The sequence below is a fragment of the Hypanus sabinus genome, chromosome 3, assembly GCF_030144855.1.
Source record: "Hypanus sabinus isolate sHypSab1 chromosome 3, sHypSab1.hap1, whole genome shotgun sequence".
NCBI lineage: Eukaryota > Metazoa > Chordata > Chondrichthyes > Myliobatiformes > Dasyatidae > Hypanus > Hypanus sabinus.
The window spans coordinates 55,526,452-55,550,964 of NC_082708.1; the positions used below are offsets into that span (position 1 = coordinate 55,526,452).

Sequence of the window (24,513 nt, forward strand, 5' to 3'; positions counted from 1 at the left end):
CACTAAATCCACCCCTTCCATCCCATCAGTACCCTTAACACTTCTGTGTATGCACAGGGTAGGTTAGGCATTCATAGTCTGGGGTGGATATATACTCAGCTGGAAATGTGCCTGTGCTCCATTGTTGGAGGAACTGAAACAACATTGTAAGGAATACTCAAAGACAACTTTCTTGAGCAGTAGTATCATAATAACCAGAAATCGCTTTCAGTAATTCTGACTAATGGATAAATATTGATTAAGAACCAAAAATATTTCTTTGCTCTTCACAAAGTTAAAGCCAGTTGGTATTATCCTTCAATTTGAGAGACAACAGTTGGAACCTCAGCTTAGTGTTTCATCCAAGTGATAAAGACTCTTATAATGCAATAGTTCCTTATAACTGCACAGAGCTGTCAGAATTGAACACAAAATCTACCAATACAGTGGCAATAGAGGGCTACCAATTGAGACACCAAGAGCACAGATTGTCAATGAATTCTCCCACTGAAAAGTTGCTGATGGTGGATGAAATTCAATTTTGAGAAATCTCCAAGGTATCAGTAAAATTCCTGCCTCTGACCAATTAATGGCAATTAGTTGAAATCCTCAATGATGATTATTCTAATCTCTTATTACTTTTGAAAGTTTCTGTACATTTTTTTCTGTCACTTCATCCAATATTAAATGAGCTGTTAGCAACCCCATTTTAGACACATGATTTTCCCTTAGATATCTATCCAGACTGATTCTTTTCCTTTGATAACCACCAACTCAGATTCTATGTGTTTTATTCATTGCTACTCAATAGCTCCCTTTTTGCCTGAAATACTCACACCGGACAGCATCTGTGCAGAAAGAAAGTTAGGTAATATGTCAAGTCCAAGGCATACCAAAAGATGGTAAAAAATCTGAGGAGTAATTGATTTTTCAGGACGTAAGCACATGCAAGAGGAGAGAAATAGAGAACAATGAGGATGGTCTGCCATAGGGATATCAAATGGTAGAGGGATGAAGGTGCAAGACAAGAAATAACAGCACTGGACTGAATAAAGATACCAAAATTGGGTCTGAGCGTATGATAATGGGTGTGATGGAATAATTATTATCTGAGCAATTGGGAGCAGCTCTTCATCAAAAAGTACTGAACTCAATATTTACTTCAGGTAACTGCACTATCAAGGCATTGTACTTTAACTTATTGTCGTAGATGAAGACTCTGGGTAGGGGTAGTAGATTAGGAGCAGGGCAAAGAATTAAAGTGAAAGGTGACTAAAATTTGGCAGCATGCTTAGGTCCCTGATGGAAAAATTTTATAAGGTTGTCAGCAACTTATTTCTTCACTCACCACCTCCAAACCAATTTAGAGGAGGCCACCTAGTGAACATCAAATGAGATACTGTGTACTGAACTGAATCAACCAAATCAATATTCAACCCTGCAAGTGGGCTTGAGGACCTACACTTTGGAAAAATATGGACTTGCATTGGAATGTACTTGAAAAAGGGAATGGTTATTAGTTATGATTGAGGCCTGAAACAGGTTATTATCAAGAGTGGAATAATTAACTGGTGCCTGCCAGTGGTTTCATGCTGAACATGAAGTAAAATGGCAAGTATATTGAACGTAGAGTGTGGAGGAAAGGAAGGTGAAAATGCATGAAACACAATTTCAGTTTTGCAGAGCAGAATTCTGGGAAAAGGGAAGAGCTCTGTGAAGTAATGTGGTGAAGAATGTTAGGGAGAAAGCGAAAGGAAGTCATATCAAAAACATTTTGTGGAAAGGTGGAAAGGAGTTTCAGTGTAGGTGTGCTCGAGACAGAAAACTTGGTTAAAGGAATAGAATATGTACAGGGGTCAGGAAATGAAGCTTCACATTAGGCACAAAACAGACGTTGATTGAAAACCTGGCTTCCAAAATGGATAAAGAACTTAAAGAAGAGTTAGGAATGGAGCTTGAGAAAGTAACAGAATTTATTTGGAATAACCTTTCATCAGAACTAGGAAAAGTTTGAAATTGAACAAGTCTTAACTTGCCAATAATTGCAAAGCTTTTCTCTCTTCTCTGTCCTCATTCAATTTCCTTCTAATTCAGCTCTAGTTAACAAGTCTTCATCATCTTCTAAGCCAACACTCCACCACTGAGTCTCTCTCTTGGTCTCCATTCTATCATAAATATTCCTTTTATTTTCTCCACCACCTCCCCTTGTCTACAACTTGAAACATATTCAATTTCCAACATTTCCCAGCTCTGATTTCAGGTCATTAATTCAAAATTCAACTCAATTTCTCTGTCTGTAGATGCTGCCTGGCCCCCTGCTGAGTGTTTTTGGTATTTTCCACTCATATTTCAGAATTTCAACATCTGTAATTGTCTTTTGCTTTTCTGTTAGTATATCATATCTACTTTATTACTTTTGAGCAATCATGTGAAATATGAAAAATGTTGAATCCATTATCTTTCTAATACTTATCTACATCATGAGATTCACGCACTTCCTCGTTTTTCATCCTTATAGGTTCCCCGCAAGGTTAACATAAACTTGTTGATATGTCCTGATATCAAGTCCTTGTCCTTTCGGTAACATTTCAGAACGGAACCAAAAAGATCAGTAATCTGAAAAAAACGTATAATTTAAGCAAAGGTGAGTTCAGACTTTGTTTTTTCTTTCTGAAGTAGGTTCAAATCATGGTAGCAATTTTGGAAATATGGATGCTAATTAGTGCTGCAGGTACAAGTGTGTAACCAATCTTACAGAGTTCTTCAAAGAAGTTACCAGGAAAATTGAAGGAAAAGAAGGAAATGTTGTCCACATGGTCTTTAGCAAGGCATTTAACAAGATCCAGCTTGGGAGGTTGATCAAGGTAGTTCAGTTGGTCAGCATTCAAGATAAGATAGTAGATTGGATTAGACATTGACTTTGCGGGAGAAGACGGAGAGTGGTCATAGATGGTTGCCTCTTTTACTGGAGGCCTGTGACTACCGGAGTGCTGCAGGGACTAGTGCTGGATCCATTGTCATTTGTCATCTGTACCAATAATCTGGATGAGAATGTGGGTGACTGGGTCAGCAAATTTATGGATAACACCAAGACTGGGTGAGTAGTAGACAGCGAGGAAGGCTATCAAAGCTTGCAGTGACATCTGGACTGGCTGGAAAATGGGCTGAAAATGCAGATGGAATTTGCTACAAACGAGTGTGAGGTATTGTACCTTGGTAGGACCTACCAGGTCTTACACAGAGTACTGATGAGTGCAGTAGAATAAAAGGATCTGGGAAGATAGGTCTGTAATCATTGAAAGTGGTGTCACAGCTGGATAGGGTTTTGAAGAGAGCTTTTGCCATTTTGGCCTTCATTAATCAAAGTACTGAGCATAGGAGATGGGATGTTATGTTGAAGTTGTATAAGATATTGGTAATGCCTGATTAGGTGTATTCTTTGCAGTTTTGGTCACCTACCTACAGGAAAGGTGTAAATAAGATTGAAAGAGTACAGTGAAAATTTACAAGGATTTTGCTGGGACTGGAGGTCCTGGGTTGTAAGGAAAGCTTGTATAAGTTAGGACCTTATTGCTTGGAACATGGAAGATTGAGGGGAAATTTGATAAAGGTATACAAAATTAAGAGGGGTATAGATAGGATAAATGCAAATGGGCTTTTACCATAGAGGTTGAGTGGGACTACAACTAGAGGTCGTGGGTTAAGTGTGAAAGGTGAAAAGATTAAGGGGAACATGAGGTGAAACAGCTTTTTTCAGGTGGCTGAATGAGTGTGGAATGAGCTGCCAGAGCAAGTGATGCATGCAAGCTTGATTTCAACGTTTAAGAGAAGTTTGGATAGTAGGGATATGGAGTCCAGGTGCAGGTTGGTGGGAATAGGACTAGAAATGGTCTGGTTCTGTGCTGCACTTCTCAGTTACTCTATGACTCCAAGTAAAGCTGAAAATGTAAAAAGCAAATCTTAATAGAATACAATCAGAATTATTATCATTGTAATATGGTGCAAAATCAAAGTGAAATTATTAAACTAAATTGGATTGGAAGGAGAGGCTTGCATAAGTACCTCATGTTTGAATTAACAGAAAAAGAATGGCAGGGAGATACACTGGGAGGAAATGAATGAGTTCAACTGAAGAGCTAATGCAATGAAGGGTAAATGTGTACGTCCTTGTGTCTGGAGCATGGGAGAAATATACTGTGAAGTAACATACCCATTGAATCCAATAGAGGAGATCTGCGATGGAGAAAGGAGACCAGATTTAGGAGAAAGAGTACATAATAAGCATTTTTAAAATTGTTAGAATGTAAAATAATGTTTAAAAGACTTCTCAGAACAGGAAGAACATTCAAGTCTTTGATATATTGGAATTTTTGAAGGAATTACAATTTGTTGAGAAGTTTGGTAGTAAAATGAAAACAAAATTGTTTGAAGGTTGTAGTAGTAAAAGGGGAGAGATGAAAAATATCAAATCCCATTAAGTACAGAACAACAACAAGAAATGTTTTGCAGGAAAAGCAGCAATATATTGATCCAACACAATGATTTATCTATTAAGAAGCTTAAGAACAATATTTCTAACACACAAAAATAAGTTTTGCATTCACACATGAAACATAATGCAGAAATTCAAGTTCGAATTCAAGATGTTGAATTGACAGACCACTGGAATAAACATGGGTGTTGCAAGGCAGAGTTGATTCATGTCTGCTGCTTCCAGTGCAGGCACCACTTCTGTGATTAATGTGATTGCCACTTGCATCCAGCAATAATCATTTCTTTAAATGGCTGTACATCACAATAGGGGGTTATGTCTAGTTAATAATTTTTAAAGACATGCCACACAATTTGAAGAACAGGATCATTGGGATTGCAAGAAGTAGACCATTCATATTAAAATGCAGTTGGTTCACATCTGAGTCATTGAACCATGGAGTCATAGGGAGATAGGGCATGGAACAGACCCTCAGCCCATCAAGTCAGTGCCGAAAATTATCCATCTATTTACACTAATCCTACATTAATCCCATTCTACCTGCCTGATGAGCCTATAAAGCTCAGGACAGACTTTAACTGTTAAATAAATCATCACTGGTGAAGCCAATTGGTTTGAGAAGTCACATAATTAGTTTATGGAGATCACCATGTGCAGTCAAGGTGTTTCAATTGATTATATTAAAAATACACCTGTATCTGGAAGGTTCAACTGCTGCTGAGTCAGTTACCTGGCAAAATCTACACCATGAAGTCAAAAGAACACTCCAAGCAACTCTGTGAAAAGGTTGTTGAAAATTTCTAAGTCACTAAATATCCTTTGGAGTACACTTATGTCAGTCATCAAGAAATGGAAAGAATATGGCACAGCTATAAATCTGCCTAGAGCAGATCATCCTCAGAAACTCAGTGACCGTGCAAGAAGGGGACTTGTGAGGGAGGCCGCCAGGAGACCTAAAGGAGTTACGAGTTTCAGTGGCTGAGATGGGAGACACTGTGCATACTACAACAAACCTGGGTGTTTCACCAGTTGTAGTTTTATGGGAGAGTGGCAAAGAGAAAGCCACTGTTGAAAGACACTCACACAAAATCTTGGGTAGAGTTTGCCAGAAGCCATGTGGGAGACTCTGAAATCAGCTGGAAGAATGTCCTATGATCTGATGAAACCAAAACTGAGCTTTTTGTCCATCAGACTAAATAATATGCTTGGCATAACCAAACACCTCACATCATCAAAAACACACCATCCCTACCATGAAGCATGGTGGTGGCTGCATCATGCTGTGGGGATGCTTCACTGCAGCAGGTCCTGGAAGGCTTGTGAGGGTAGAGGGTAAAATGAATGTAGCAAAGTACAGGGAAATCCTGGAGGGAAACCTGATGCAGTCTGCAAGAGAACTACGACTTGGAAGAAGATTTGTTTTCCAGCAAGACAATGACCTCAAGCATAAAGCTAAAACTGCACAGGAATGGCTTAAAAAAGCAAAGTTAATGTCAAGGAGTGGCCAAGTCAGAGTCCAGACCTCAAATCCAACTGAGATTTTGTGGCTGAACTTGAAAAGGGCTGTTCTTTCATGATTCCCATGCAATTTGACAGAGCTTGAGCAGTTTTGTAAAGAAGAATGAGGAAAAATAGCAGTGTCCAGATGTGCAAAGCTGATAGAGACCTATCCACAGAGACTCAAGGCTGTAATTGCTGCCAAAAGTGCATCTACTAAATACTGACCTGATAGGGGTGAATACTATGTAATCCATCATTTTATGTTTTATATTTGTAATTAATTTAGATCACTTTGTAGAGATGTGTTTTCACTTTGACACAAAAGAGTCTTCTTCAGTGTCAAAAAAGCCAAATTAAATCCACTGTGCTTCAATGTTGTAAAACAATAAAAATGAAAACTTCCATAGTGGTTGAATACTTTTTGTTGGCACTGTATATTGGTGAGACCCGATGTAGATTGCGAGACCACTTTGCTGAGCACCTATGCTCCATCCGCCAGAAAAGGCAGAAATTCCCAGTGGCCACCATTTTAATTCCACTTCCCATTCCCATTCTGACATGTCAGTCCATGATCTCCTCTACTTTCGCAATGAAGCCACACTCGGGTTGGAGGAGCAACACCTTATATACTGTCTGGGTTGCTTGCAATCTGATGGCATGACGTTGATTTGTTGAACTTCCAATTAATGCAACCCCCTTCACTATTCCCAATTCCATTTTCCCTCTCTTACCTTATCCCCTCACCTGCCCATCACCTCTTATTGGTGTTTCTCCCCCTTTTCTTTCTTTCATAGCTTTCTGTCCTGTCCTATCAGATTTCCCCTTCTTCAGCTCTGTATCTTTTTCACCAGTCAACTCCAAGCTCTTAACTTCACCTTTCTCCCCTCCTCCCCATTTTATCTATCACCTGGCCTTTCTTCCTCCCTTCCAACTCTGATTCCTCATCTTCTTTTCTCTAGTCCTGATGAAGGGTCTTGGCTTGAAACATCGACTATACTCTTTACCATTGATGCTGCCTGGCCTGCTGAGTTCCTCCAGCATTTTGTTTGTGTTCCTTTCTGGCTTTTCCTCTCTTGACATCCCCTGTGTGCACTCTCCTCCTCTTCCTAAATTGCAGTATGAATCTCTACTTGTCTGTGCGTATTTTATAACAGTTGGTTTGAATATAGAAGAAAATCCTTCAGCAGCTAATACAGTACACATCTCACTATTTATTTCAACTAAATTGCTTTGCACTCAACTCTTTATTGTTACCACAGACTTGCTGCTGTTGTGAAGGCTTTTCTATCCTCAGATCCTTGCCTCTTTTTCAAATCTTTTGCAATTATCCATGTCCTCAAAAACAAAATACTTGGCACTTTTGTTCTTGCAAACTGCCTCTTCACTTCCAGCCTTCTTTTCTTCTCCAAAGTGAATGTATTGTACTCTTCCAATTCAAAGACACTTTCTGCTAAACTCCTCAAGCCTAACCTCTCCAAATCAGGTTCCTAGCCCTGCCAGGTATCAAAGCAAGACTAAACTAAGTCACAAGTGAAATCCTTTCTGAATAGGACAATTGCATCTTTTACACCTTTTTTTCTTGAGTGGCCCAGAATCCTTTATCTTCTTATACTTCTTCTTCTAACACTTCTCTGCAATTCACCTGGTGTGGATCACAATCAGTTTTTACTTCTCTATCCAGCTATAGTCAGAGAATCAAATTTCTATCCATTATTGCAACAATAATTCTGATATTACCAAAAATCTATACCTAGCCCTCTCCTAATTTTCATGTATATTCTGGCTTTGGTAACATCAGCCCAAACATCAGTTTTTAAATGGAGACAAGAAAATGCAGATGCTGGAATCTCCAGCAACACATAAGACATTGAAGGACGTGGGTCAAGCAGCATTTATAGAGGGTAATGGACAGACAAATTTTAGGTCAAGATCCTTCATCTGGGAGGGTTTGAGCATGCACAACACTCAGCAGATATTTTCTCAAACTAAATAGTGCAAAATTTGACATAATTCTCTTTGTCCTCAAACTCCCCTCCCCAACTACCAACTCCATTCTGTATTCTGGTAGTTGCTAGAAACCGAGCCAGATGGTCTTACTGTCATACTGGACCACAGAATAATTTTGAGACCTTCTTGTCACTTCCTGAAGATATTCCATGAAGATATTACCTTTAGCCTTAAAATTAAAGTGCATCATGCGTAGACTCTTGATCAACATTCTGTCAAATTAAGATTATCCAAAGGTTAACAGAGGATGAGAGGTGACCTGATAGAAGTGTATAAGATGATGAGGGGGATTGATCATGTGGTTAGCCAGAGGCTTTTTCCCAGGGATGAAATGGCTAACACGAGGGGGCACAGTTTTATGGTGCTTGACAGTAAGTACAAGGGGGATGTCAGCGGTAAGTTTTTCACACAGAGGTTGGTAGATACATGGAATGCACTGCCAGCAAAGGTGGTGGAGGGTCTTCTGAGAGACTCTTAGATAGGTACATGGAGCTTAGAAAAATAGAGGGATGTGCAGTAGGGAAATTCTAGGCAGCTTCTAGAGTAGGTTACATGGTTGGCACAATATTCTGGGCTAAAGGGCCTGTAATGTGCTGTAGATTTCTATTTTTTAATGGTTCTATGTTATCATGGTTATCATAAATGGAAAGAACAATTTTTCACACGTAACGTATTGGAATTAGAAGTTTCTAGGTGAATACAATGTGTGTTTGGTAGATATTTGAACACTCTTTCCCTATTCCTACTGTGTTTATGCAAGCAATGGTTATTGATTTGTTATTGTCACACAAACCAAAATACAACGAAATGCTTTATTTTGCATACCATCCATGTAGATCATTCCAAAGCATAATTATCTCAATGTTGTGAAAAACGGGAAATTAATAACAGACAACAGAATGTATGGTTATAGGTGCAGAGAAAAGTGCAGTGCAGATGGACAAATAAAGTACAAAGACCTTAATGAGGTAGAATGAGGAATCAGGAATTAACCTTCATTGTATAAAAGGTGAATTCAAGAGTTTTATAGCAGTGTGAGCCTCTATTCTATTCTACAATGAATTTTTGCTTTATACGTTGCTATTTAGAATCTTTCTCTGTGAATTTGCACATTTCTAAGTTTCTTTCACTACATTTCAATGCTCCTTTCAGAATGCTTGCATAAAGCGTTGTCATTTGAAATAGGTCAAACATCAGGTCAAAAATTAATAGTGTTAGACTCCATGTATGCTGTGGTTGTGATTTTTGTTCCGAACGGTACCCATGCATGTGAGTAGATGTTTGAAAAGCCAGCTTTTCAGTACTGTCTTAAAGGAGAGATGTAAGAAAGAGGGGTAGGGAATTTTGGTTAGGTAATTTTAGACTATGGAACTTTGGCGGCTTAAGGGACAACTAACAATAATGAAATGATTAAAATAGGGAATGTTTAGAAGGCTGGAAATAGAAGGCTGAGAGACTTGTAGAATGTGTGAAGGTTACAGATGCAGAGGAAAGGATTTGAAAATAGCGATGAGAATTTTAATTTGAAGCTTTGGTTAATTGGGTGCTTGCATGAGTCAGAAGGCACAGAGATGATGCTGAATGGAATATAGTGCAAGCCAAGAGATATGGATCAGAATTTTGCATGGTGTTAAATTTTCTCCACACTTTCTAAAGACATTAAATAAAAAAGGGATGAAAAAGTAAACCTACTAGGCTCCCTTAATTACAATTATCCTTCAGTGCCTCACTGACTAATATGCCTTCAATGAGATTTTAGAATTGGAACTGGACAAAGTACAAAAAAATTAAAATGATTTCTAAATTGGAGTTGCTCCTTTATGAAATGGGGCTGGTAATAGGTATCCTGGGGAGATTATAAATGTTTAGAGAATAAGAAATGTAGCATTTCAGAATGTGATAGAAAGTAAATGATAGCACTGTAAGAAATAGAGCATTTTGGAATGACCATGAAGCACTTCAGATGTAATCTTTAAAATAAGATTGTACATAATTGCCCCATTTATTGATAGAAAGCTGCTTGAAACAAAGTGAAGAACATTCTCAGAAAGCAAGGATTCTGCAATTGTACATAATTGATGTAGGAAGATGGCTTTATAGGGACAGGCTTGACTTTAGACTATTCCCAAATAGTATGATGAGTAACTTGTACTACCTTCTCCTTGGTAGCTCTGTTCAATGGATGATAATGATTTTGGAAAATCAATTTAGGTTTACTGAGAAAGTAGAAGGGTGTCTTGATGAAAGATCTAAGACCTGAAACATTAAACTGAATTTTCTATTGTCCTCTCTCCCATATGCTGCATGTCAGCTCAGCATCTCAAATATTTTCCTTTTTTTCAGATCCACTGCATTTTCAGAATTCAGCTTTTGAAGCATTTGAAGTGGTGCATTTAAGATCCCCACAAGGAGCATGCAAAGGGTTGTTAACAGGGGTGACAACACCCTCCAACTACCATAACTGCCACCCTTAAGGGTGTAGACAAATGCATGTGTTTACAGTGAGTATCAGTTTAAAACAGTCCTCCAAAAGTGGTAGAAGTGAAGGGTCCGCATATGTCCTTAATCTCCAGTTTGATCCATGCCAGAGCCCAGCAAATGAAGAAGGAGCTAGATAGATATCTGATGGATAGGGGAATCAAGGGATATGGGGACAAGGCATGGACTGGGTATTGATAGTGAATGATCAGCCATGATCTCAGAATGGCGGTGCAGACTCGAGGGGCCGAATGGTCTACTTCTGCACCTATTGTCTATTGATTCTTCAGTCATCAGTGCCCATCAATCAGAGAGGCCATGGAAATAAACAGCAACTGTTTTATCAAATGAGACTTAGAAATTACTTAATGAAGGTTAAACTTGGATTCCATATTTATGACTTAGGAAGCTGCTGACACAATGATGGAAGCTGTGAACACCGCCCGAGATGGAGGATCTTCATTGCTGCCCTAAATGCCAATGGCTTAACAGGCAAGGAGAAAGATTTACCTTTACCACTCGATTCCTTGCCTTGTCACAGGGCTCAAGTACACTCGGAGCAGAATATCAAAGAGAAAGGGAGAGTTGCTGACCTAAAATAGGAAGTAGCTTCCCTTTGGTATGGACCAATTAATTAAAATAGAAGTGGGTTGAAGTGGAAACTCTCTGGAAATTTAACTCTCTCTGATACAAGGAACACGGATGTGGTTATTGGATATGTGTTATCATAGCCTTAGGACATCACTTTAAATTCCTCAAAACAACATAATTTGCCCAATCATCTTCAGCTACTTCAATAATTATTTTGTCTCTGTCATAAACGATGAGGAACGTCTCTTCACTGATGATCATATAATTTACATAATTATTAAGCTACAATAATATCTCATTTCATGATCTGATAAAATCAGTCTTGGCTTGGCAACTGGCAAATACTACATAATTACGAGGGATGATGTCTCCAGCAAGAAACATTGAAAACTTCAGTGGCATCTCTGTGGGGAGTTTTTCAACAATCGACATCTTGGGTCCATTATTGTTCTGAAGCTTGTTATTATTAAAGCTATGATGACAAATGCAGAGAGGTGGCTAGGAGATGTCCAATGATCAATATCTGAGAAACACATGGATAAAAGCAGTAAATGACCCCTCTACAGTTAGACACTGGGCCCATATTATGCAATATCCAATGAAAGCACTGTGGTTACTCAATAAGGTATTGCAACTGCCAAATCTCTTCATTTCTAGCACTAAGAAGGGAAAACTATCCCTCTATATCACACATCATGGATATATACTGTTGTTTATTTATTGACAAGCATTTTCTATTTTTGGAGCACAATTATGGCGACAATTTTAAAGTGAGTACTATGAAGAATGTAGCATTTATAATAAACAAGAAAAAAAAATGAAGATTTTCTCCGGCAAGTGAAAATTGACCTTTAGTCTGATTTCACTCTTCATTTGAGTTGATCATCTCTTGAGAATGTTTTTGGTCAATGTAAATCTTTTTGCTTTATAAAGTAGTCCTGCAAGCTGTCCGTTTGTGCATCAAGGGGCAGTTCTGGAATAGTCAATGAATGCAGACTTGTCTCCAATCCAGGGAACATCCTTATAACATTCCTCCTTCTTTACAATGTTTGAAATGAAGGATCCTCACAGCATAATTTTACCAGCTCATTCTGTACTGCAGATGTAGTGTGAAATTCCAGCTATTTTAAAATCCAACTCACTCATTGACAAAAACTCGCTCAAAAGAGGGAGGCTAACTACCTAGTCCTGATATTGAATCACATTATCATCACTGAGTTTCCCCACTCTATGCCTTGGGCATTGCCATCGATCAGGATCTAAACTGGGCCAGCTGAATAAATAACACAGACAAAATGCTAGAGGAACTCAGCAGGCCAGGCAGCATCTGTGGCAAATAGTATAGTCAACGTTTCGGGCTGAGACCCTTCGGTAGGACTCAATAGTTGCATAAATGCTGTGGCCACAGAGCTGGGCATCCAGCTGTGAGAGACCCACTTCCTGAGACCAAAAACTTTTCCACACCTTCAAGATACAAGTATGAGGAATACTGGAATATTTTCCACTTACCTGAATGAATGCAGTACCAGAACATTTCAAGTAGCTCAAAACTATCCAGGACAAAGCAGCTCATTTAAACAACATCCCATCCACAGAGAATCACTCCCTCCACGCTTGGTGCCATGCATGCCTCATCGGCAAAATATATTCTAAACTGCATCCTAGGTTTGTCTGACAGCATTTCTCAAGCTGTGACCTCTACAAAGGCCTCATCTACATGACAACACCAGCAGCTGCATTTCCCCTCTAAATCATGCACCATTCTGACCTGGAAATATATTGCTGTTCCTTCTTTGCCTCCAGTCTAAATCATGGACATCACTATGTAATAGCACTGTGACTGTAGCTTCACCAGAAAAACTGCAGCAGTTCAAGGCACAACTTTCTCAAGGACGGTTCAGAAACGTAAATAAACACTGACTTTACATAGGGGTTCCCAACCTTTTTTATGTCATGCACCAATACCATTAAACAAGGGATCCCTGAACTCCAGGTTGGAGTTGTCCAGATGCCCAGATGTTTGCCTTTTAATGTTCTTATTCTGCATTTTTCAGTGCAATATACCACATAATACTAATAGGGGAGATATGACTGCCTGAAATTTAAGAATTTTTAGTTATATATTAATTTCATGAAAATATTTACACTCTTTATGACTGGTCCTTGAAGTTTTAATAGCAATAAATCTGGACTTAACTGAAATAGGATCTTTTCTTTAAAAGAGAGAACACCATGTTTTCTTTATTGATTCAGTCCTGTTAGTGACTGAATGTAATGTTCTCTCAATCAGAGACTGTGTTAATGTCCTGGAGATCACTTGAAGCATTAATGGTCAGCTTCCTAAGAATAATAACAGATTATAGAGTTAGAGGAAAGATAATGATGGCTTTAGTCTAAGAATGTACTGTTAAGCACAGTCTGGGGAAGGAAGTAAACATCCAGGTTATTATCTCTCTAGGTTTCCTATTCTATTTTAGGCACTGTCATCCCAAGCATACAAATGCTTACCCATTTAGACAAAACTCCTGAAAAGTGGGTTTAAATAATAATTATCTGGTTATTTATAGTAATTTTTTCAGTCTATTCTTTATTTGGTCTTAAGGTGCAGAGATGAATATCAAAGAGTTTACCTCCCTTGCACATGCAATTGATGCATTGAATAAACAGCTCTTGTCAGTAAAATAAACAGTCAATTAAAAACTCAGCAGAATTGGCCAGAAGAAGAAGTGTGAATAGGAACACAGACAGCAGGGGAATAATAATGTTGCCTTTGATGTTGCTGAAAAATCATTTTTAAAGAAGGTTTCCTTTATGTTGATGTTATTATTCAAAAGGATTGGCTTGAAATACAACTTGCTTGATTGAATAGAAGCCATAATGATGGAAATAGACAGATGGTTCAGGAGTACTTGGATATCGGGAGTGTTAGTTAATATTGCGGATTTGAGCTCATCATCTGAAAAGTGCAGTTACTAGCAAATGGTCTATCAAAGGGTTGCTAATTTATCCTTTCTCTTCATTGTTGTTAGTACTCTTCTTCAGTGTAAATAGTGAATTGATAGTGCTTGTTCTTCCATGAAATGTAAGTGTTCTTACGTATCCAAATGGATATTTGGAGGGACAAGTCACTGCCAGGCTCTATGCTGTTGAGGACACAAATGTTTAACTCTACAAGTAACACCATCCGTCCTCACCCAACCGTCTTCATTTTGCTCACCCTACTGAAAGGGATTGTTGACTTTGGGAGGGTAGAGGAGGGCCGAGGAGTTGTGGCTATATATCTAGAAGCTGATCGCTATCGTGATTTTCTATTACATGATGTTGCATGTTCTATTTATTTGTCTAGAAATGCAAACTAAAAGAAAATTAGTTTTTTTTTCCAGCTCAAGTTCTATAAGAGTGAATTTTACTCTGAAGCTGGCACCTTAAAGCCCAGGTTGATTCAGGTGGTGGATGTGGAAGTTTCTGATCAGGTCCAGGTCCAGGATGACATGGAAGGGAACCCATGACCTTTCCTCTGGGCTATAACCCTCAAAATTCACCAAATAGTAGCACAAACCAGGTGGGAGTCCAGAAGCTGATAGACGGTGTGTACACTGGCTGATCATCAATGATACAAAGAGTCATGGACAGTCTCAGACAGCACAGAAGGTCCTTTATGCAGAGAACACGGAAGGTGGGATTGGTAGATAAGACGGGTAACAACTGCAGACAGTGTTGATGTGACAGATGACTTTGAACAGTCCAATGTAGCATGTTGCCAGTTTACAAAACTCAGCCTGCAGAGGAAGGTCTTTGGTGGAGATCCAGACATCGATAGACCAGCTGCTTAGCCGATGGGACTCCTGCCTCGGGTTTCTGCTTGTGAAACAGAGAGGATGGATGACCAAACTGACACTCAAAAGAGACATGCCCATAGAAGAGTGGTGCAGAGTGTTAAAAGCAAACTCTGCCCAGGGCAGGTGGTCACTCAAGAAGAATGGGCTGATCGATACAAGGCTCCTCAGGGTTTTCTCCAGGTCCCGGTTGCTCCAGTGAATCAACGGAAGGCCCTCCAGAACCAGGAGGTAAACTGAGGGCCTCAGTCGGAAACAATATCCCAGGGAAAGCCATGCACTCTGAACACATGTTTAAGCATAAGGTTAGCCATCTCCCAACCTGAGGGAACTAGGGTGGGGGCACAGAGTGGCAGATCTTGGAGAACAGGTCTACTATCACCTTAATTGTGATGGTTGTAGACTGGTAATGAAGTCCCTAGAGATATGGGACCAGGGATGGGCAGTAAGTGTAACAGCCCCTGTGGACATGATCTGTGTTCTTTGTTCTAGGTGCAGATAAGACAGACTGCCATGTACAGGTCATGCCCGGCTATCAGAACCACCTCCTGCTGAATTCTGTTGGCAGAGATAGAGATGAAAAGGTGAGCTAGTGGGTTATTCCCTGGTTCTGCCTTGTACTGTTGTACTCCTCTGATGATGGTCTCAACCTGCCATTGGACTGGTGCCACCAGATTGGACCTCAGGAGATTGGGTTCTGGGACAGTAACCATGTCTGGTGGTTCAAATTGCCTGGAGAGGGCATCCAGCTTCTGATTCTTCAAACCGGAGAGTAGATAATAATAAAATCAAAATGATTAGTACCACCAAACTGGCATGAAATTGAACTTTGGCCAGGGTCTTGTGGTCTGTTAGAACACAAATGGATATTTAATGATTTCCAGCCAATGTCTCCATTCCACCAGAGTTTCCAACAGCTCTCAATTCCCCACGTCATAATTCATCTCCGTGGGAGGGAGCCACCAGGAGAAGAAAGTACAGAGATGGAGTTTCTTGTTAGACGGGTCATTACGAAAAAACCACCCAACCTCAGCATCTGAGGTGTCTACTTCAACAAAGAGTGAATGGCAGCTCTGGGTCAGAAAGCACAAAGACAGGAAATGCTGTGAAACTATATTTCAATTCTTGAGAAGCTACCTGGGCTTCTGGGGTCCAGCGAGATGGGCTGGAGATTTGCAAAACTTGCAAATTCCAGAAACCACTGGAGTTGCTCGATCATGATTGGTAGCAGTCAATCCCTACTAGCCTGGGTCCTGCTAGGGCCAATCTACAGATTTCCCCTTGAAACGGTAAACCCAAGGAAAATCTTGCCCTATTGTCCTGACACCTTGCCCTATTGTCCTGTTTATTATTTATTGTAATGCCTGCACTGTTTTTGTGCACTTTATGCAGTCCTGTGTAGGTCTGTAGTCCCCCATGGGTTTTCTCGGTGTTTTTTACATAGTTCAGTCTAGTTTTTGTACTGTGTCATGTAACACCATGGTCCTGAAAAATGTCTCAATTTTACTATGCACTGTACCAGCAGTTATGGTCGAAATGACAATAAAAGTGATTTGACTTGACCTGACATGAAACTGTGGAGATGTGGATTTCATTCTTCTTCAGTTTGACAAACAGTTGATTCTGGATTAAACATTGAATTTCCCACTGAACATGTTGGCCATGTTTGTGATGGATTTTGGAGAAGATGAGTATATCATGAATGTAGACACACAAAAACAAGCTGATGTAGCATCTCATTGGGAACACCGTTGAGAAGGCCTGGAAGAAAGCAGGGGCATTGACTAAGCCAAAGGGCATCATGAGATACTCATAGAGGCCAGTGTGTGTGCTAAAGGTCGTCTTCCATTCATCACCTTCTTGAATGTGGAACAGATTGTATGCATTTCAGATTAGTAAAGATGGTTGCCCCCTGCAGCAACTTGAAAGCCGTGGTACACATGGTCAGAGTCCACCATCTTTTCTCACCACGGAAAAGTCCGCACAAGCAGAGGATGTGGAGCGGCAGAAGAAACTGGGTGCTAGGGCATCATGGACATACTCCTCAATGGCCAGTTTTTCTGGAACTGACAGGTCAGATAGGTTCCAGACAGTCATACAATGAGGCAGGAGTGTTGTGGCTGTTTTCTTGCCAAGTCTGCCATGCTCAGGATGAATGTGGGACAGCTTGGGAGAGGCAGGAGGCAGCCAAGTAGGGTGGGTAGGCAGACCAGGAGAGGTGGGTAGGCAGGAGGCCCAGCAGTGAGAAGACCATTCATGGAGTGTATGTGTGGACTAGTCAATTGATGGGTTGTGCAGGGCTAACTAGTGGTGTCCTAAGATCACCAGAAACTCAGGAGAATGAATAAATTGAAACTAGATAATTTTGTTATGATGTTCGACATGTTGACAGATGGGAGCAGTGAGGTGTCAGATCTTCCCAGAGAGAATGACAACCGTCAAGGACGCATTGGGATGTTCTCTTCTCTTTTCCTGGAGATGATTGAAGTATCGATCCGCATCTTGAGGACCTCAACAGCGTCTCTGGCTGCCAATTCGTTTTCAATTGCACCAGATAACCAATGGTGGAATATGACTATAATGGCACTCTCTACTGCCAGGGTGTGGAACTCAGTTGTGTAGTCAGCCATGCTACAGGGACCCTGACAAAGTTGGAGTCATTGATTGGCAGCCTCTCATCTGCTAATTGGGTAGTCAAACACCCTCTTCATCTTCTTGGTGAAGAGTAATATGTCTGCACAACTTGGACAGTTTTATTCTGAGAGCACCATAGCCCAGGCGAGAGCATTGCCAGAAAGGAGAGAGATTGTAAAGGTCAGAGGGCAACTTAGAGGGTTGCAGCTTGAAAGCCAGAAAAAACTGGGTAAGAAACACTCTATGTGTCTCTGGGTTGCTCAAAATTGCCCTTATACCAGTAGTTTCAGGGTGGCAGCAGGGGCTTTGCTGGCTCAGCCAGATGGCCCCAATGAGCAACAGCAGGGTGGTTAACACCTGCTGGAGTATATGTTCATGACTTCTGGCTGGCCAGCACTGATGGATATGCATTCTCTTCTGGATCCATGAGTGTCACAGTCCTGTTGTAACAGATGTGGTTGCAGGCTGGGTTTTACAAGGTGAAGTTTCATACCTTTAACAAGTGGACTTCCAGGAGAGACTGAGATCAGGTGGACCCAAATGCATACGGAGACCAGAGACATGGATGGAATTGAACACAAGTCTTACATTGTGGATTGGTTATTAGAAGACACTGGCTAGGACTCAGAATCACTACACACAGGGCAGGTAAACCCCATACTGAACAAAGACAATGAAAAATGAAACTTAAATGGAGAAACAAAACAAGGCACAGGTGCATTGATAATGAAAACAAGACAGATGTGAAAGTAGTCAGGAAAGGTGCTAGCATGGATAAAGCATTGGTTGATTGGCAAGAGGCAAAGACTGGGAATAAAGGTTCTGGTTGGCTGCTGGTGACTAGTGATGTTCTACAAGGTTCTGTGTTGGGACCGATTCTTTTTACTTTATATGTCAAAGACTTGAATGACAGAATTGATGGCTCTGTGGCCAAGTTTGTAGACAATATGAAGATACATGGAGGGGAAGGTAGTTCTGAGGAAGTAGAGAGGCTACAGAAGGACTTGGACAGATTAGGAGAGTGTTGGTGGAAGAAATAAAAGTTAGCCATTTTCTAAATTGAGAGAAAATTCAAAAACTTGAGGTTCATAGGGTCTCGGAAGTCGTTGTGCAGGATTCCCTAAAGGTTAAATTTCAGGTTGATTCAGTGGTGAGGAAGGCAAATGCGATGTTAATATTCATGGTGAGAGGACTAGAATATAAAAGCAAGGCTTTAGAAAGTAGTGGTGAGGCCTCACTTGGATTATTGTAAGCAGTTTTGGGCCCCGTATCTAGGAAAGGGAATTTTGACATTGGAGAAGGCTCAAAGGAGGTTCACAAAATGAATCTGGGATTGGAAGCCTTGTCATATGAAGAGTATTTGATGGCTCTGTGCCTCCGTTCACTGGAATTCAGAAAAATGTGGATTGACCTCATTGAAACCTATCAAATGTTGAAAGCCTAATAAAGTGGATGCGGAGAGGATGTTTCCTATGGTGGTGGAACCTAAGGCCAAAGGTCACAGCCTCAAACTAGAGGGGGATTCTTTTAGAACGCAGGTGAGGATGAATTATTTTAGCCAGAGAATGGTGAATCTGTGGAATTCATCACAAAAGATGGCTGTGGAGGCTAAGTCAGTAGATATATTTAAGGCAGAGTTTGATAGACTCTTGATTAGTCAGGGCATGAAAGGTTACAGGGAGAAGGCAGGAGATTGGAGCTGAGAGGGAAAATGGGTCAATCATGATGAAATAAGGGTACAGACCTAATGGGCCAAATGGTCTAATTCGGCTCCTATATCTTGTATATCCCAATCTTCATTTTGCTTTCAAAATGTTTTCACGGTTAAATGAAACTCATATTCTTAACTTCCAAATCTCTAGCAAATTTCTGCAGATGTACCATGGAACGCATATTGATTGGTCACATCACAGCTTGCTAAGGCATCATCCATTATTAAGGACCCTGACCATCCATGACATGCCCTCTTTTCATTACTTCTCATTACTATCATTATGGGGGAGGTATAGGAGCCTATGGATATGCATTCAGAATTTTAAGAATAGTTTCTTCCCTCCACCTACAGATTTCAGAACAGTCCATGAACCCATGAACACTACTTCACTATTTTTCACTCTTTTCGCATTATTAATTAATAATTAATTAATGGAACAGTTTTTTATGTATTGCACTGTACTGCTTTCGCAAAACAATGAATTTCACTACATATGTCAGTGATAATATACCTGATTCTGTCTTTGATTGATTGCAGGACTGCCAAATTGTCTCCAGCTAGGTTGAATATATTGCTTGTTGTTGCATGCCTCAAACCACCACTCAGTGATTGGAAATCCACACTACAGAAGCTGCTTAGTCTTTTATGGTACTTCTCTTTGAGGTCAGTACTAAACATATTTAACAATTCCGTTGCTGTTAGTCAGATTATCTATGCTATGTTTTCCTTTACATTTCTATTAGAATATTGAAATGAAAACAAATATCTCCTTACTTAATTGCATATTCTGTCACATCACATACCCTTGACCATCAACATCACCACTGAGAAATGCACTGCATTTGCCTGACAGAAAATGCAACTCATCAATAGTTGGGAATGAACTCATAAAATGTTAGGAAAGGATAAGGGGGTGGGGCTAAATTTGATGATATTCATCCAAAGCAAACTGAGACTGTGAATTGTAACTAATCTGATCTCATGGAATAGTATGTAGGCAACATGGTATCTTTGTAGCGTTTACTCATTTCAGTGATGCTGTTTATAGATTGAACCCTCAGCATGTGGTTATTGCATGAGGTTGTCTTCAGTTAAAATTCACCTACAGTTCATAATGTAGAGTTCAATTTTGGTGAAAAGAGGCACTTTTGATATCCCACAACTTCAAGCAACTCAAGACAGTACCACACATTTTTAAAATCACAGCAGCTTAAGGCTCCCTCACAACCATAGTGTTCAACATTACCTAAGAGCGATTTTGTCCAATGGAGAAGAACAGGGATCTTAAACCATCATGGCAACCAAACAGGAGGGAAGGGACATTCACCACCTGTGAGGCAAGATAAAGAGCCTGAACAAACAATTCAAAAACAGTTTGCCTGACGAAGAAGAAGATGATGTCAAAGATCTAACCAGCAAACTGCGGGAATTGTTGTGGCAGCTCGGGAGGGTGGAGCAGCTGCAAAAGCAAAGAAGGAAGAAAGAGAGGAGGAGAACCACTATTGTTAAAAACCCAGTCAGGTTCATCAGGCCTTTGCTCAGCCAGCAAAAATCAGCCACCCTATCCAGCTCAAAGCAGAAGGTGGAAGAATTTCTGTGGGAATCACACAATGATCCCTGTAGGAATCAAAGACTAGAATTCAATCCACAAGTCACCCAACCAAGAATCCCAGAAACTGAGCTGAACGTGGCAGAGCCCATGTGTCATCAAGAGACCAAAGTCATCTGCTGCCCAAGGACCAGGTGGTATACCCAACAAGGTATATAAGAAATGCCCAAAACACCTTTGGAGGTGCAGGAGATAATGAGGAAGATTTGGACCAATGACTCTATCCCTCCAAGCCAGAAAATGGCAGTAGAATGCTTTGTTCTAAAGGAAGAAGATTCCATTATGATCACCCAGTTTAGGACAATCTCTTTCCTTAGCATGGAGTGCAAGATATTCTCTGTGCTTGCAAGAAGGCTGACCTTTACTTATTGGAGAAACACTATATCAACACATCCATCTAGAAAGGTGGCATCCCGGGTTTCCCTGGGTGCCTTGAACACATCTCAATAATCAGCCAATTGATCCTGAGGCCAGGCAGAAGAAAGGCAACCTAACAGTCACCTGGTTAGACCTAGCCAATGCCTATGGATCAATTCCACAGTTACTCATTGAGGTTGGCCTGGACAACTACCATATTCCACCAGTAACATGAAACATGATCACCAGCCACCTAGGAGGATCTAAGCTATGCTTCACTTCAGCCCATTTTACAACCAGGTGGCAAGATCTCCAAAAAGGAATTCCAACCGGCTGTTCCATCTCCCCCATCTTGTTTATCATGGGTATGAACCTCCTCCTATCAGCAGCAGCAGACATAACTCGAGACCCAGCATTGGAGCCTGGGATCTGACAACCTGCAATACAGGGATTCATGGATGACATCACAGTAACCATTGTAACCCATGCCCAAGCAAGATGGGTATTGGAAACCTGGACAGCATAGCTACCTGGGCTAGGATGACCTTCAATGCCAGGAAGTCTAGATGCATGGTGATCAAAAGGGCAAGGTTACTAGCAAGTTCAGTCTTCAAGTACAGGGAGAAGTCATTCCATCCATAGAGGACAACCCAGTAAAGAGTCTTGGAAAGTGGATTGATGGACAGTGTCAACATCACCGACACTGTAAAGCAAAATTGACAAAACCAGACTCCCTGGTAAATTTAAAAATGGGTCTTCCAACATGGTCTTCTTCCACAGCTGCCCCGGTGTGGTGAACTACATATACCTGTCTAGGCACGACCCCTGATGACTGCTCCTGTGGCTCCTCCCACAGACCCCGGTATAAAGGCGATTGAGGTCTGAGCCCGGCCTCTCTGTCTCCAGGATGTAGTATGGTGGTCAACCACTGCTTGTTCCTTCTTCCAGTCAATAAAAGTCGATATCTCGCCTTTACGTCTCAGGGAGAGTTATTGATGGTGCATCACCTGGCTTTTCACGGTGTACAAGTTCCCCATGACCACTGTAGAAGGCATCGAGAGGAAAGTCAACAAGCACTTGCAGAGTTGTCTAGGGATCTTCCCAAGTTTCTCTTCAGTGGGGCTCTACACAAGATCAGGCCAGCTACAATTCCCATTGTCATCAGTAGTGGAAGAGTTCAAGGTGGCAAAGTGTAGAGTTGTGTTCACACTGAGGGGCTCCAATAACAAACTAATAAATCGAGCAGGAGTCACAACAAGATCAGGCTGAAAGTGCGATACTAACTCAACTATGGACCAGGCAATGAGCTCCCTGCAATTGAGAGACATCATTGGTTACCCATGCCTGGAACAGCAAGGCCTCGTCTCAGCACACTTCGAAATGCAAGGGATTAGTGTGACATGGTCCAGGCAGAGGTACAGAATTGTGAGGACGAAAGGCGGATATCGAACGCAGTGGAACTGGGTGTCACAGGACGCCTGGACGAAATGGAATCTTCCCAAGCACAAGATCACTTGTGCAAAGCTTTGGAGACTGGAGCCCTTCCGCATTTCTTTCCTCCTGTGGTCCGTGTACGACACTCTCCCTACTCCGTCACAGCTGCACAGATGGGGGCTGAGAGAGGATCCCAGCTGCAAACTTTATGGTCAGCGGGATTCACTGGCACACATACCGTCAGGATGGAAAACAGCTTTAACGCAAGGTTGGTTTAGGTGGTGCCACAACAAAGTCCTACTGTTCCTTTGCTGACACAGTGGAGCAGGAGAGGGGTAAAAAGAGACCAGCTGGCAGAGAGACAAACAGGGCAGTCATTTTCATCAAGGAGTGGACATGCTGGTCATTTCAAAGAAGCTTAAATCCAATCTGCTGCAAACTGCCAAATCATGGGAAATGTGGGGAGGAAGCTGTGATTCCTGGAGATGGTTGAAACCACACTTCGACCAGATATTGTATCGTTGTCTATCGAAGACAAGAAAACTATCCTGGTGGAGCTCACGGTACCATGGGAGGAAGGATGTGAGGAGGCTCATGAAAAGAAGGCCCTGAAGATCCAGTCCTTAGTCCAAGAGTGCAGGGACAAAGGATGGCAGATGTGACTATTCACCATAGAGATCTGCTGTAGAGGGTTCCCAGCAAGATCAGCATGAAGGTGATAGATCTGTGCTGGGCCTGATGAAAAGAGCAAGAACCAAGAAGCTCATGGGAAGGGGGAGGAAGGAGAAAGAGCCTCTTGCTGGATACGGAACAGGCGAGAGGAGTTGAGCTGGAAGGCAGGAGCAGATGGGCAGTGACTTGGCCAGTGCTGCTAGCCCACCAGTGAGAGAGGGTAGTGGTTAAGGGTAAAGACACTCTGAACATTGGGCGTAACCTGATGACATCTGCTCCTGGCCAAAAGCTACGGTTACCTCATTGGGCAACTGTAGAGATCACCCCAGTGTATGATGCAAGAAAGACCAACCAGTAATTAACTTCCAAATGGTTGATGAGTATTTTAAATGGTGCTTGTCAGAGGTCTTTCCTGATTGGCACTCATCCATGATAGTTAAGAGAGTCTGTTAGTTGAAGTGTTGAGCTCTATAATAGTTATGTTGAATGCTGATTGAAGTTATGATCTGCCTTCACCCAGAGGAATCACCCTAGCACTTAAATTCTTCACTGATATACCACGGGCACCATTTTGGAGTTCCATCGACTTTTACAGGGCCAAATCAAATTGCACTATTGAGCCAAATTCAATTCCCATCCACTTTCCTTGTAAAACATTTCCTTCCAAATAATGTCTGTAGCTTCAAGCTAGAAAATGTGGAGAAATTCAACATTCAGTTAACAACCAGAAAGACACGCAATAGGTCCAGAACTGAACATGCTGTGAATGCTAATTCAGCAAAAGTATAATAAAAAAAGAAAAATAAAACCAGCAGGCTCTCTAGCCATTATCCTCACCATGATGCAAGTAGATCTGAGGCACTTAAATAACTGAAATAGGATTAATTACGCAAGTTGATGTATAACATTATATCTCACAGTAATTTTATATAATGCTGTGGTTCAGTGTACTTCTACTGGACAATCATGAGTGTATAATAAGAGTGTAATAATGTAGCTAAATTACTTTTTAACATGGAACATTCTTCCGAGCACAACAATTTGGTACTCTACATTTCACAGATTTTGAGACATGATTTTTATTCTTGTCCAATAGGGATGGTTACTCAAATTTACAAGACTTATATTTGGAAGTGGGAGCAATAGGAACCTGCTGCTCAAAGACTAAGAGCATATCACAGGAGCTCTATTGTAATGTGCATACTCTTAT

The 24,513-nt window shown here is 40.9% G+C and overlaps 1 protein-coding gene across 1 annotated transcript in view; it reads right to left on the reverse strand.

Annotated features, from left to right (window-relative positions):
* LOC132390902 (PC3-like endoprotease variant B) overlaps nucleotides 1–24,513 on the reverse strand; it is a 786,805-nt gene that overhangs the window by 21,433 nt on the left and 740,859 nt on the right. Inside the window, exon 20 of the mRNA XM_059963438.1 lies at nucleotides 2,475–2,595. Within this exon, the coding sequence (XP_059819421.1) occupies nucleotides 2,475–2,595 (121 nt within the window). The remainder of the gene's footprint in view (nucleotides 1–2,474; nucleotides 2,596–24,513) is intronic.